Source organism: Tachyglossus aculeatus, chromosome X1 (assembly GCF_015852505.1).
Source record: "Tachyglossus aculeatus isolate mTacAcu1 chromosome X1, mTacAcu1.pri, whole genome shotgun sequence".
Classification (NCBI taxonomy): Eukaryota; Metazoa; Chordata; class Mammalia; order Monotremata; family Tachyglossidae; genus Tachyglossus; species Tachyglossus aculeatus.
This window is the reverse complement of record NC_052101.1, coordinates 84,689,761-84,705,094: the sequence shown is the minus strand read 5'-3', so window position 1 is coordinate 84,705,094 and position 15,334 is coordinate 84,689,761. Positions and strand designations below refer to the sequence as shown.

General features: G+C 42.2%; 1 protein-coding gene across 2 annotated transcripts in view; it reads right to left on the bottom strand.

The window, feature by feature from the left end:
* The window catches only part of LRRC36 (leucine rich repeat containing 36), a 31,837-nt gene that overhangs the window by 10,471 nt on the left and 6,032 nt on the right, over positions 1-15,334 (bottom strand). For both annotated transcript variants that reach the window (XM_038740067.1, XM_038740068.1), the window contains exons 3-6: positions 14,580-14,772; positions 13,548-13,647; positions 9,749-9,831; positions 5,348-5,424 (exon numbers count right to left, since the gene is read on the bottom strand). In XM_038740067.1, the coding sequence (XP_038595995.1) occupies positions 5,348-5,424; positions 9,749-9,831; positions 13,548-13,647; positions 14,580-14,772 (453 nt within the window). The remainder of the gene's footprint in view (positions 1-5,347; positions 5,425-9,748; positions 9,832-13,547; positions 13,648-14,579; positions 14,773-15,334) is intronic.

Here is a 15,334-nt window from a genome sequence, read left to right as displayed (position 1 = left end):
CCACCTAGTGGAAAAGTTAACTTTTTGTATAACTGGTCTGCTTTACTTTGACATCAGATTTAGTTTACTACACAGTCCTGAAGTTTTTAATGCTAATCAGATGGTTCTTCTCATATCATCTGGATAGTCAAAATGCTTTGGAGAAGGGCAGCAATCCCATCTACCAATTCAATTTTATTGTACTCTCCCAAGCTTAGTACAGTGTTCTGCACATAGTAAGAACCCCCCAAATACCACTGATTGCAGAGAAAATACCAAAGACAGGCAAAACTTTTAGGGGCTCCAATGTTCCTAATGCACCAATTTTGGTGACTATAGAAGATGTGCTGTTAAGAGTTACATTTAGCTCAAAGCTTTTTGCATATTAAAACAGACTAAAAGGGAGTTTTGAATTGGATACTCATTAGGCAGCTGAATTTTGTCTACAAATTCCCATCTATGGCACCTCTCCACTCTTGTCTCATTCAGGTGGTGATATGCAGGATGTGATATGTCCCGGGCCAGTGAGTCTCAATCAACCACAGACTACATCCCTTGGAGGCCCCAGCACGTACTTCCATTTGTCCTGAAAGTGTAGTGATTTAAAGGTGGAGAAGATCTGAAGGACCCTCCGCATGCCACAACTGATCCAACATCTCTCCTCCCTAAGCGTGGGGTAAGGCATTAAACAATACCGGTCACAAAGTAGGCTAAAGGAAGAGCCATGACTAGAATCCCGTGCTCTTTTCATTAGGCCACACTGCTTCCTGGGGGGCAGGGTCTGGTCAGAAAAAACTTAGCATGATGTGGGTATTCAATATAGTAGATTGTGACTCATTAGATTACAAGCCCCTCAAGGGCAGGGACTATGCCTTCTTCTATATCCTCCCCATTGGCTATTATAGTACTCTGCAGAGAGTAGATTCAATAGATACTACTGACTGATAATAAAACAATGAGTCAGTCTTTCATTTGGGTAAAAAAAAAATCAAGGTTCAAGGTCTTGAAGGTAACATGTCACACTACCACCAATGCTTGTATTATGTTGTACAATGTTACATTGTACTCCCAAGAGCTTAGTACAGTGCTTGGCACACAGTAAGCGCGCAATAAATATGATTGAATACTTACTACTAGACATGCTCAAGGCTTGAACAAAGGGAAAACAAAATGTCTGTCTTCCCTTGAAGACTGTAAGCTCCTTATGGGCAGAGAACATAGCTATCAACTCTATTATATTTTTCCAAGCTCTTAGTACAGAGCTTTCCACACAATAAGCATTAAATAAATTCTATTAATTGATAATGTTCTGCAAACAGTAAGCACTCAATACGTTTGAATAAATGAATGAATAAATTGTGCTTCTGTGAAAGTGCCCAAATATGGCAAACCATTATTGGTTTGGCCCAAAATGCTGGAAATGATGTAAATGGCCAGATGCATGTTAAGAAGCTTTCTTGGAAGCTCCAGCAATTATTATAGAAAGGACTCTTTGTGTTGAATAAATGATTTCTGTAAAACAAAAGTAACAGGTAAGTGTTTTCCTATACCAGGTTCAAATATATTCCTTCATACAATATCTAATGGAAGATCTGAATTTTTAAAATGTAACTTTTTTCAAGGGAATATTTTCTTTCTTCTTTTGGCAGAAGATGGTTGGGTCACTGGTGTAAAAAAAAAGAAACAAAAAACAGGCTAAACTAGCTGAAACGCCCAAATAATTTTCAGGGAACTTTTCAGTTCTTGGCTTTCTCTCTTCCTCTACTTCATTCAATCGCATTTGATTGCTTACTGTGTGCAGAACACTGTACCAAGCACTTAGGAAGTACAAGTCAGCAACATATAGAGACGGTACCTACCCAACAACGGGCTCACAGTCTACTTGCCCATCTACAGTCACCTTTACTGTTCCCCCAACTTGGTGTTGGCCTTCCCAGGCCTCCAGGAAACCCTCTCCTTTAGCTCTCCACTCTCCCAGGCCCTCAACCTGGAAGCCCCTTCCCTGGTCCTTGAACCCCTTCTCTCTGTTTTTTTTTATCAGTCAACAGCATTTACTGTGGGCAGAGCACTGTACTATGTGCTTGGGAGAGTACAATACAATAGAGTAGGAAGACACAAGCTCTGCTTATGGCCTCACATTTGGTTAATATTGTTTGCCCTTTCCCTCCCTCTGTGCCTCTTGTCATGCACACCAAATTCTTGGCAGAGGATTCTCTTTTTGAGATAAGAGATGACAAGCTACTGGAGTCAGGTCATTTCAGAAGACCACGACTGCCAGGACCAGGCTGTTGCTGGAGACACACTCAAGTAGGGACTTGGCTGCTTAGGGCCTCACAGATGACATCAGGGTCTGAAGTTTCGCCAAATCCCTGAAGGTGTTCTAGAGCCATGACACCCAGAACCTTGGACCAATGCCAGACCTCAACAGATCTAGCAAAAAAAATAATAAAAGGAAACAGGAAATTTGGGGTCTTTATCAATCTGAAAGACAGATGAGCCCAGAGGCAGAGCTCCTCCAAGCTAGCCTCGTGAAATTTGGAGTCCTTGAGCTACAAGAACATTCAACTAGAGGGCCTCGTTGGTGAAACACCATTTAAATTCTAGCCTAGGAACAAGCAGAGAGAAGGTAAATGCTGTCCCCTCCAGGCTGTAAGCTTGTTGTGGGCAGTGACCGTGTCTACTAACTCTGTTGTACTGGACTCTCTGAAGCACTTAGTACAGTGCTCTGCACACAGTAAGCACTCAAATACTGTTGATTGATTTTGAACTAGGGTTTTTTTTAAAAAAAACAAAACGGTGTTTAGAAGGATTGCCTGAATGCTGTATTTGTGAAATGCTACCATAGGTTTACCTAGCACTTTACCTCACTCTTTGTTCATAATAGGTGAGCTGGAGCTCACATTCAAGGATGCTACAGCTGCTGGTGAGATCCTATTCAAATGTGCAGATGTGCCTTATAAAGACATCTGTCCATGCCTGATAATCCATTCCAAATTGTACACTGGTAAAAGTTATCCTTTGCCCCACTGATGCATTTTCCACTTGCGGCTCTTCCATTGTTTTCTCATCTGCTCCTTGGTTTCCTGACCTTCCCAGGACTCTGTTCGAGGAGTACCACTCCATCTTAATTGTTGCCCACAAAGCCAGTCTATTTGCTGCTGTCATGAGAAGCAGCATGGCCTCGTGGATGGAGCACGGGCCTGGGAGTTAGAAGGTCATGTGTTCTAATCCTGAACGGGCCACTTATTTAACCAGTAATGACTTTTCCCATATTCTTTGTCTAACTGTACATCCCTAGATAGATTACTGCCTAGATAGAAGATCCGGTGGCAGCATTAAGTCCCATGTTGCTGGAGATACCCTGGTGCAGGTTGGTACAGAACCTCATTTCTCTTCAGGCTTATTGTTGGTTCATAGTACACATTTTTAAAGAAGGTTTTTGGGTATATTGTGTCCAAGTATATGTCCAAAGTAAATCCACACAGTTAAATACCATCATTATTATTATTATTATTATTAATAAACGCACACTTCTAAATAATAATAGTATTTGTTAAATGCTTACTATGTGCCAAGCACTGTACTAAGCACTGGGACATATACAAGACAATCAGGTCCCACATGGGGCTTTCAGTCTAAGAAGGAGGGAGAACAGGTATTGAATCTCCATTTTGCAGATGAAAGAACTGTGGCCCAGAGAAGTTAAGTGACTTGCCCAAGGTCACACAGCAGACAAATGGTAGAGCCATAATTAGAACCCAGGTCCTCTGATTTGCCAGGCTTGTGCTCTTTCCACTATGCCACACTGCTTCCCTTTAACATGTGGATAAGGCAGAAAGCCCTAGAATTAAGGTAGTGATCTCTAACAGAAAGACCTAGGCTCAAGAAGGTGATCCCAAATTATTCCCACTGCCAGTTTGAAAGATCTATTTAAGTAGTTAGATAGAAACACCATAAAGAAGGGTCTCTGCACAAGAAGTTGAGTGAAAGACTACAGACACTGACATGTTCCATCTCGGAAAGCTCCTGTGGACTGCTGCTATACAGAACAGGCATGGAATAGTCCCAGGTGAGGCCAATGGGGTTACAGCCTAGTAACACATGTGACACAGGCCCTTTACATCAAATCAATAGTATTTATTAAGTGCCTAGTGAGTACAGAGCACTGTACTAAACATCACACTCTTTCATCCCACAGGTGGTTCCAGGATGCTCAAGGAGGAGAAAAACTGGATGACTCTAAGCTATAGCTTCATCACTGGAACCATGCAACTATCGACAGGTAGTTTTGCACTCCCTCCTAGAACTTCAGCACTGTCTGAGCACAATGCACTGTCTCTGCACACAGTAAGTGCTCAGTAAATACGATTGATGATGTCTCTACCTTGGTCTTGACAGGACTTCATCTTCTCATTAAAAAAAAGGAAAATTCCTTTTTATGCTGATTGACTCTCCTTACCATTAGGCAAACTCCTAGCTTTACCACCAGGAGATACCAGCAATCCCTTGGAAATGGGTAAACCCAAGTCTGACTCATAGGTTTTATAACCTTAGGAATTCTGATTAACTTGAAAATGAAGCCTGCAGAGTCCCCTCTTCCAGAGTAAATTCATCAGTGCCGAGTTTAACAACAAAAAACTTCCAAGCTACCAAAAACCAACTATATATATATATCAATGTATCAAAATCATTGTCTGAGGGAACACAGCACAACCCAAATACTACTACTATTTCACTCCACCCCCAGCCCCACAGCATTTATATACATGTTGTGTTAAGGTATGTCTCATCCTCTAGTTATAAGCTCCTCCTGGGCAGGGATTGTGTCTTCCAACTCTATTGTACTGTACCCTCCCAAGGGCCTAGTACAGTTCTCTGAGCACAATAAGCGCTCAATAAATACCATTGATGTATTGATTGCCTACCTTTCAGGCCTTTAAATGCTCATTAGAACCATTGATAATACTCGCTCTAATTTTAAATTAGGTCGGAAGAAGGTTGAAATTAAAAAGTGATCTTGGCACACATCCTTTGGGCTCTTAAAAATGTTTGATGATGATTTTGCTTATCCACGTTAGCTCACCACCCCTTTACCACTGATAGTTATGAGATGATGACACTATTAATCAGAAATAATCTGATTGATCATTACAGAGAAGCAAGAAGGGTAAGCATCTTAGCTGAACTCCTAAAAACACCTAAATTCTGTTCCACGGGATTGCTTACCGGGGTATCCAAAATACTTAACGACACATCTGATTCTTCCTCTGTAAGTGAGGGAAAGAAACATCTTCTCCTTGACTCTGGATTAAAAGGAAAGTGATCACAGAAAACTATGGACAGTTAGAGAATGATTCCTTGCACCTACCCCATCCTGATGACAGGTTTTAAATCCCCCATGTCCATAACTTCCAGTTACAAGGCACTTAGCCAAGAAATCAACACCTGGAAACAATCACAGCATTATTCAGCTTCATCATTTGCCAACAGATATAGCCCCCCCACACCACCACCACCTCTTTTCCCTCCCCCAGGCCCCACCCCGGGGAGGCCCAGGTGGATTGGCCTTAACCCAAATAATTAAGGCAGTGCTACACCCTTTTCAGACTCCCCTCCATCAGGAAAACAAATTCCCAAATGACCTACAAATGGCACTGAACATATAATGCTTCTGAGGCCCTCGGTGTTCCTTGGATTGCAAGGGGCTTCCAAAACACAGAGCATTTCCCTGCAGTTATTGTACTTACTCTAAAACCAGCTGCTTTTCCCCAAACCTCCCAATACTTCTGGGCCCAATGCTGTCTCACTCCTTACAACAGCAACATCACAGGAAAAGCAAGGCAGACCCCTAAAGCCAAGCTAAATTCCAAAACAAGAGTAAAGGGAGTTTCCCCTAGACTGAAGTATTGTGTTCTCAAGGAGCCTCATGTTATGGGAAAATTTTATTAAACTACTACTAATTGAATGGGAATTAATAGATTGGGGGGTAGATGCTCCAAAGACACCACCATGGTTGCCAGCTTTTGATACAAGTTCCTGGATTATTGTTATTTATGTCTACCAGCAGGGTGCTTTACATCCTTTCCACTCACTGTCACTTTACTGTTTTAAGCACTGTTAAGTTGCAAAAACACAAAGAACTGTATGGAACAGTATGGTTAGGCTGAGGCAGAGACTGGGAAACAGAGCAGCACCAGATCTTACACTGTGCGCTGTGCATGCGCTCAATGGTTTCTTCCTCCACCAACTCTACTTGTGCCAGCTGTGGATCACATTATGCTATCAATCAATGGTACTGATTGATCATACTATGGCAGACTTTGGTTGTATAATACTTCCAATCAATCAGTACCATTTATTCGGTGCCTGTTGTATGCAGAGTACTAAGCTTGTTATGGGAAGGGAATGTGTCTGCTAATTCCGTTGTATGGTACTCTGCCACCCGTTTAGCATAGTGATATGCACCTAGTAAGCGCTCAGTATAATTGACTGATTGAGAGTACAATGGAATATACATGATCCTTGCCCTCCAGGAGCTTACAATCTAGAGGGGGAGACAAGAGCCTAAATTAATTACAGATAGGAGGAAATAACAAAGTATATAAGATATGGACAGAGTGCTAGGGGGTGCTTAGATGTCCTAGAGGCAGGAGGAGGTGATGCAGGAATGAGTGCTCTGCACACAGTTAGTGCTCAATGAATATCTTGATGATGATGATTGCAGAGATGGGGATGGCTAATTGGGTATATTTGGGAGTTATCCACAGAGAAGTGATAGTTGAAACCATGGGATCAGTTGGGCTCCTCAAGGGCAGGAGTGTAAATTGAAATGAGAAGGAAACCCAGAAGAGAGCCTTGAGGGATGACCAGTTAGGAAGTGGGAGGCAGAGGAAAAGCTGGTGAAAAAGACTGAGAAGGATCAGCCAGAAAAGTAAGAGGAGAGTCAGAAGAGAACTGTTCCATTGTGTTCTATCCAAGTTGTGCAACAAAAAGACATGTTGTGGCAGAACTGGGTGTAAGTTTCCAAATGGTGACCATTTAGGATAGAAAAGGAGAAAATGGGCTATACTGTACAAGGAATTTATGTTAGAAAAAGAAAATGAGGATTGTTAAAGACTATTAACAAGTTGTTAAAGAAGGATCTTCTCCAGAAGTCTTCAGAAGTAGGATAAATAATGAAAAGTAAAATGTGTTGGGATAATTTAGAGCAATGGCTGGACTGACTGGATGAACTCACGAGATCTCCTCCAGGCCTACATGCTATTAATTGGAGTCTTGAATAGACAGGGCTGCAATGCAATTGCCTGGCCTGGGATTTTCAGTGGGCCAATCTGCAGAGCCAGAAGACTAGCAGGTGTGGAATATCTACTGGCTTTTGGAAGTGAGGCCCAAACCTAAAGCCTTTAGGAAGAAAGTGCTGGAATTCTCTGTCATGTAGCGGGACCTCCCTTCTCCTCTTTTGGTCCCTCCAGTCTTTCTTCCTTGGTGGAAAATTTCAAAACACGTACTGAGTAGTGACACTCTTAGGTCTTCCTGACGCTGATGTCAGCTCATTAGCACTATTACTCTTGTTAACAGTTTCTGAGAGTTTTTTTAAGATTTCCTTTTTGAGAGGCTGTCCCTATACAGTGAGCCTTATTCCAAATGCTTTCACAGAGATGAACTCAGTCATACTCACAACCTCCCTTTGAGGTTGAGAAGGCAGATATCATTTTTCTCATTTTACAGATGGGGAAACTGAGGTCCAGAGAGGTTATCAGCCTTAAAATTAGGCATTTAGCCGTGAGTATCATGTTTTGCTAATTTCATTTATATGATTTCTTGGGCACCACCTCCCCTGGCAAGGAGGAAAGGGTTGTTTGGCAATATATATATATATATATATATATATATATATATATACCTGTGGGTTAGTATATTCCTTGTCATTTGCAAGGGTGATAAGTGAGTGGGCACATTTTCGCTGCCTAATGAGTAGGACTGGGGAAAGGATATTACTTTAAAACAACTGGACTAATAGGGAGCCATTCTCCAGTAAATCCCTTGTCAGCCTGGGGCAGCGCAAGTGAGTGTTTATAACTGTTAGTCATATCTGATTACCCACACTGCTTACAGGCAGCGCTCCCTAGGGATCCAGCATAAATATGGCTTTCAGTGGAAAGCAAAGCTGTTAAACCTTTCAAAGCAGCAATGTGAATGTGTGTTTCAGAAGAGCAAGACCCGGGCAGCAGCTGGGGTTTTCCATATCCTCTGGAAATGGGCACTCTGTCCAAAAAGGCAATTTGATTGGGCCCTTTAGAACACTTTCTAGTCGAATGGAGGGAATTTTTCAAAGCAATAATTCAGTTAAGAAAAGAAGTCAATAATTTACACCCTAATGTAATCCCTGCCTCAAAATGGATGCAAAACTCCATGCACTCTAGGTTTAGGTGCAACGAGAGACTTTCCCAGTATGCATCCTGACACCGTGGGAGAAAATCCAGTCCTCAGTAGAAAGAGAGCACCAATAATAATCATGTTAAAATCACTCAGCCCTATTTTATAAACTGGCTTGGCCCTGCGTCAGTTTTCCTGAGTGATTTTAACACCTTTCTCACCTTCTTTCTCCTCCTCTCTGACACTGATCCTCCGGGCTTCTCCTTGCAAATGTTTCAGATGACTTGACCATCCCTCCCCCCTGCCACAACTGCCCATTTCCTCTCACTTATCAATTTGACAAACCTCCTGCTCCATCCCAGCTCACCCACACACTAACCTGCACATACACTGGATCTCACCATGACTAGTCACTGTGCCATTTTTCACCTTACCAACACCACAACTTCTTAACCTGCCCCCTCACCCACATACCCCCTTCCCTCAAAACTGTTCTGTCCCCTAACAAAGGCTTCCTGCTCTTATCTCAGGCCATCAGGCCCCACTTGGATTCTTACCCACCCTCCCCATGCTTGATGAACAAATCCACCCCCTCACCACCACCCTTCCCACCCAACTCAACTCCTTCACTCCTCTGTCAATCTCCCACAACCAAGATCCAACCCTGGATCACCTCCACATCATACTTCCTCCACTCTGCTCCTGCTCCTCTCTCCCACCCTGCAAGCTCACATTTCCCCCCCACCCCCCACCCCAGGACATTCCCACATGGATGTCCTGTTGGCATTTTAAGCTTAATGTGTCTAGAACTGAACTCCCCTTCCAATTTTTCTCCTTTGCCAAACTCTCCAGTCCCAATTGACACCACTCCTAATCTCCCAGGCTCTGAAGCCTACAGCCCTGGTGTTACCCCTGAATCCTCTCTTTCAACACTCACCCTACTCAGTGTTGCTAACCCATTTTCTCCTCCACAATATTTCCTGGATCTGCTCCTTCCCCTCCCTCCACCCCAATCAAGGATCTTGTCATAGCCCAGCTAGACTAGTGTTTCAGCCTCCTCACCAGTAGCACTTCTGTACACATCAACTTTACATACTGTATTTAAGCAGTTTCTCATCCACATATCCATCTTTTCATTCTGCTTTTCCTCCTATCTGTAAATTCTTTTGCACCTGTCTTCCCCCACTAGATTGCAAACTTCTTGAGGGCTGAGAACATGTCTCCTCATTTTATTGTACTCTCTCATGCTTATTACAGTTCTCTGTCCACAGTAAGTGTTCAGTAAATACTATTGATTGGTTATCATCTGATGGAAACGTGTCAACAACTTTCAGACCATTAATAACCACATATACACCCTTCTGATCACCCTTTTTATGGAAAGAAATCTTACTAGTTTCAATATTGATATCAGAATCCGAAGCGGCTTCAAAGGAAGACTTTTCAATCTCTGCAGAATCTTTCCCAGAATTCTCCCTAGAATAACAAAACATTACTAAAACTAAAGCTTTTCAGGAAACAAGAAAACGACAGTAGCAATAAATATTCATTCATTCAATCGTATTTATTGAGCACTTACTGTGTGCAGAGCACTGTACTAAGCGCTTGGAAAGTACAAGTCGACAACACATAGAGATGGTCCCTACCCAGCAATGGGCTCACAGTCTGAATAGTTATCAAAGTCCTGAAAGAATTGAAGCCATATTTAGCACCCAGGTATCTAGCTACCTATTCCCTAGGGCACCTTTTCTTTTTTTTTTTCTTTTTTTCTTAGAAAAAAAGGGTGAGGTAGTTCTGAACAGCTTTAGTGGTGGCATAGGAGAGCAGCTCTCTAAAAATCCTCTCTCATCACTTACCTTGCTCTACCTAGGTGTTTAATCTTTTACTCAGAAGACTGTTGAGCACCTACTGTGCACTTTTCATTTCCTCTATTAGCAGAGATACCATAAATTCCTACAGAAAAAAGTCTTGCTTTAATAAATATTTTTTTAGGCTTTCACTGTGTGCAGGCTGAGAGAGATTAAAAGAAGAGTGATTAATTAAACCATAAACAAGGGAAACCTGCATTTGAGTCTCTAATCTATGAGAGCTGTGCTAGTTAGAGTAGTGGAGGACTCAACGACTGTATTACCAATGGTATTTATTGAGCACTTATGGTAGGAGGGACACTTTACTAAGCACTGGGGAGAGTAGAATACAGCAGAGTAGGTACATTCCTTGCCCACAATGAGTTTAAGCTGCTGAATACTTGGCCTAATTACAATCTGAGCTCTGATGCTGAATACTATAGGATTAGCTATTGGCAGATCTGGACTGGAAGCTATTTCGTCTGTGCAGGACATGGCCATCCCTATTTCTCACCAGCTTTGTTCCAGGACCTGCCAGCTGTGGCATGCCAATTGGACAAATGCAAAAAAGAATTTTTGCAAGGAATTCAAATCCTCTAGATCAGAGGAGCCTCCAATTTAGCCACCTACTGAGAGCTCACCTCCTCCAGGAGGCCTTCCCAGACTGGGTCCCCTTTTTCCTGTCCTCCTCCCCATCACTCCCACCCTACCTCCTTCCCCTCCCCACAGCACCTGTATATATGTTTGCACAGACTTATTACTCTATTTATTTTACTTGTATATATTTACTATTCTATTTATTTTCTTAATGATGTGCATCTAGCTTTATTTCTATTTATTCGGATAACTTGACACCTCTCCACATGTTTTGTTGTCTGTCTCCCCCTTCTAGACTGTGAACCTGTTGTTGGGTAGGGACTGTCTCTACATGTTGCCACCTTGTACTTCCCAAGTGCTTAGTACAATGCTCTGTACACAGTAAGTGCTCAATAAATACAATTGAATGAATGAACAAACTTAATGTGAATGGTGATTGTTTCAAACTTTCCATCACTGGACTGTGCTCTCAGGAACAGACCAACACCAAGAGGTCCTGGGCTGGGTTAGAACTAATTTTGGGCACCCAGATATTTGCACAGCAGGTAGAAAAAGAGGTGTTGCTGGAGTATTGGAGTGTTTTCCAACAATAAAGGCAGATTCTAAAAAAAAAAAAAAACCTGTATGAAACCCAGAGGAAAAAGCAGTGTTTATCTTTCATTAACACCATATGCCAGAGTATAAGCTCCCTTTTCAGCAGGGAATGCCCCTTTTGTTATTCTGTATTTCCCAAGTTCAGTGCACTGCACCAAGGGAGCGCTCAATAAAGGTTGCTGCTGCTACTACTAGGAAGAGGAGAGGAAGCTTATGGCAAAAACAGGCACTCACACTAAGCATTTAATTAACACTGTAACTGCAAAATCCTAACATGCTTGTTTACTAGAGATAAAGTTTGAAGTTTGTTCAGAGTATTTCTTTAGAACTGCTCTGACTGCATGAAGTTTATCTGATAACCTCAAGGCAAAGAAAAGAAAATGTGAGGAGAGGCATGTACTTACATTCATTCATTCAATCGTATTTATAGAGTGCTTACTGTGTGCAGAGCACTGTATTAAGTGCTTAGGAAGTACAAGTTGGCAACATATAGAGACGGTCCCTACCCAACAGTGGGCTCATAGTCTAGAAGAGTGGGCTCACAGTCTAGAAGACTGTGACCAACTGGACACTTACAGACGTGGTGGCTATGTTCACAGGTTGTCAAATTCTGATTAACGATTAGAACATGTACAAATCAAAGCATTGTGGCTTAGAATCACATTTTTCTGAACAATCCCATGACAGTCATTGTAGCAAGAAATATTAATATTGTTCATCATGAAGGGAAATATGATTTTTCAATATGTATTAATTACCAAAAGGGTTAGTTATAGTCCCTGCTCTTGATTTATTAGCAATAGAAATATTTTCCTGAAGCAGAGAAAACAAAGAGAGAGGTTCTTTGGCTTGAGAGAGATAAATAGATATTTTTAATTTATGGACTCTTTAAAAAGTGCTGTTTTAAAGCCTAAAACAGAATGGATTTCTTACATATAAATCTGTAATTCTTATTAAAACTGCTAAAAGTTATGACAAATTGGATTTTTTAATTGTAGTCATAGAGTGGAAGTGTAAGGACCCTAACGGTAACCAGCTGTACTAACACATATTCAGGCCCTTTGCTCAACTGGTATTAAAGTCTCCCATGAAATGAAATGTTCATGGCATTTGAGAAAAATGGGTGAACACCACAAATATAAGAGTAAAGGCCAAGAATTACAGTTCTACTTTGATCACTTTTTAGTTTAAAAGTATTCAAGATCTGAATAAACTGACCATGGTAAGAGCCTGCCTTGTGTGAATTTCAAAGAGTTTCACACATGGTTTATTAGTCCTTCAACCTCCCTATGCGGCAAGTAATATGTCCTTTTCCCATTTCATCGGTGGAAAAACAAAAGCAGCCAACAAGTCTCTCAGGGAGCCAGCAGCAGGAAACCCATATTTCCAGACCCCAAATCACGAGGTCCCTCTGCCCTGCTTTAACTGCAGCTTTTTTCTACTGCTGTGTAATTTTCAGGAGTTCATGTTGGGGCTCCTGAGTGTGATCCTCTCCCTGCGACCCCCCACCCCCTTGTTGGCTGCAATTCCTGGAAGGAAACCAGAAACTAGAGCTGGGAGATGACCAACTGGACCAAGAATTCGACACTCAGGTGTCACACCTGAGTCAGCAGCACCAGGATCTGTTCATTTCTTGTTTCTTCGGAAAGCCCTTCTCCTGCTCTTCCCTCTTACATGGTAACACAGCAAAACAATAAACAAAAAAGCTCAACTCACAGTCCTGCCCTGGTGAACGGGACCCTTCAGGCCAATTGGGAAAAGGCGAAATTTGAATTCTAGTTAGGAGCACAAAGAGGGTTTGTCGGTACCTTGCGTAACATACTTCACGTCAATATTGTGACCTAGGTGCAGCTGTGAACATCAGAGAAGCTTCCGGGCAATTAGCTCTAAGACAGATACAAACCATCTGGGGAGGCAGGAAAATAAAGAATGGATCCGATTTTCAGCCCAAGTCATTCTCTGGGTTAAAGGAAAAGGATCAAGGCCAAGGACAGGGCCTTTCAGTGCTGATCTTACGTGAAAAGTTCCTCTAGGAAGTGGAGTAGGGTGGATTGAATACGATTGAATGAATCTTCAGCTTCATCATTCAATTTGCTACTGCCATGTCCTGAACAGAAACAGGATGCTTCTAAACACATTATCGATCCATCTTACCTTTTCTTGTCCTTGTCACAGAGGACATTTCCTCGGTTCCCTAGCTGAATAAAACGCAGCTTGGCAACTTTCCGTTCATTTTCTAGCACTTCCTGTTCATCTGCAAACAGAAAAGAGGGCCTGAGCACGTTTGTTATCGGATGGAGCGAGAGCACTAGTGGGATAAGGCAAATCCCCAAAAGGGAGAGCAGGAGACAGATCTCCTTTCCTTCGTGCCATGCAGCTGGGGTTGGAGACAAGCATCCAGACTTTACTATTACCTAACACTAGGACAAGCAGAACCTGTAGGAGTCTGCAGGAGATGTCATGGCAACAGCTGCCACAAAGCACAACCACACCTCAACAAAGCAGAGCCCAGGGCAGGAAACAACTGACGAGATCCCTCATCCAAATCAGTTGATGACTGAAAGAGGTCGGGGCCAAGAGTCAAACGGCCTAAAACTCAGGGAAGAAATGAATTGCAGCCCCCTTTAGGGAAAAAAAAATCCCCCCAAACAAGTCTCAGTTTCTCATTGTCCTTGGAAGACAATCACCTTCCCAAGACCATGAAGTGTCATGTTACTTAACAAGCAGTATAAGGTAATCCCAGCCTGGTTTGAAAAAATGTTTGCTTTTCGTCCCGGAGCTCATAGAGTTGCCTACTTCAGTGACCCATAAACTAAAATAGCCTGGAGATCAAACCAGGGACAAACTGGAAATATAAAAACAGGACTTAATCGTCTAAAGGATTATTTGTCATAAAAAAGAAATATGAATTAGATTACTAGAACATCCTGCAAACATAAAAGGGCTGTGTAAGTTCTAATAAACAGCCCTCAGTGGACTACAGAATGTGTCTCATTCACTATCCTCGTACCTTTCCCCAAGCGCTTAGTACAGTGCCATGCACACTGCAAGCACTTAACAAATGTCAGAGATAAATAGGTAAAACAAAACATCCCCAGGCAGTTCACAAACCTGACAAGCATCCAACAGGGATTAAGGTAGCAAATGAAAAAAAGTCTTTGGAAGGACTGGTCATGTTTCTCTCACCTAGTTTTTTCAGGGTTTGTAGCATATTCACAATAAAGAGCCTAGAGTTTGCGTCATTATTGACGAAAGGGTTGAGTCTCAGATCTAGCTCCTGGAGAAGAGGTAAACTCTGCAGGCGAATCACCTCCACTTCCGAAGAAATGTTGTTGTAATACAAATTCAGGACTTGTAGTGAACATAAATACTCGATACCCTGCAAGGAGAAGACTGTCATAAGATACATGCGGGAAAGGAATAGACATCTCTGAAACAGAAGTAGAAATGCCTTATTTCTCAGCTGCATTTCACCCCCCCAAGCATATTCGATTGCCACTGAACTTCTTTACCACCTCAAGGCATACTGCATAAACTAGCTTCTGTTATTCCCTAAAGCTGTGTACTTGGTATAAAATACTTGTAAAGTGACCTCTTGGAATATTGAAATGCTTATGAACACACCCCCACCTCCCTCCTAATCCCCCCGGCCCACTGCAAACACACCTGTTTCTCACCATGCCTCCACATCCATCCATCCATCAATCAATCCACCTCAACTTGAAACTCAGAGGCATCCATGATGTTTAAATAAAGGCAAACATTCCCATTTCAATGGCAAGGTAAACAGCTCTCACTCTACCCAGAAATCTCCAATCTCAAGACTCCTGCTCCCTACTTATCCCGAGCCATTATACCCCACCTGACCTTTCCTCCCCATTGCTTTCAAAAAATACTCTATCTTGCCTCTGACCCATCACTTCTCACCTTTTAAAAACACT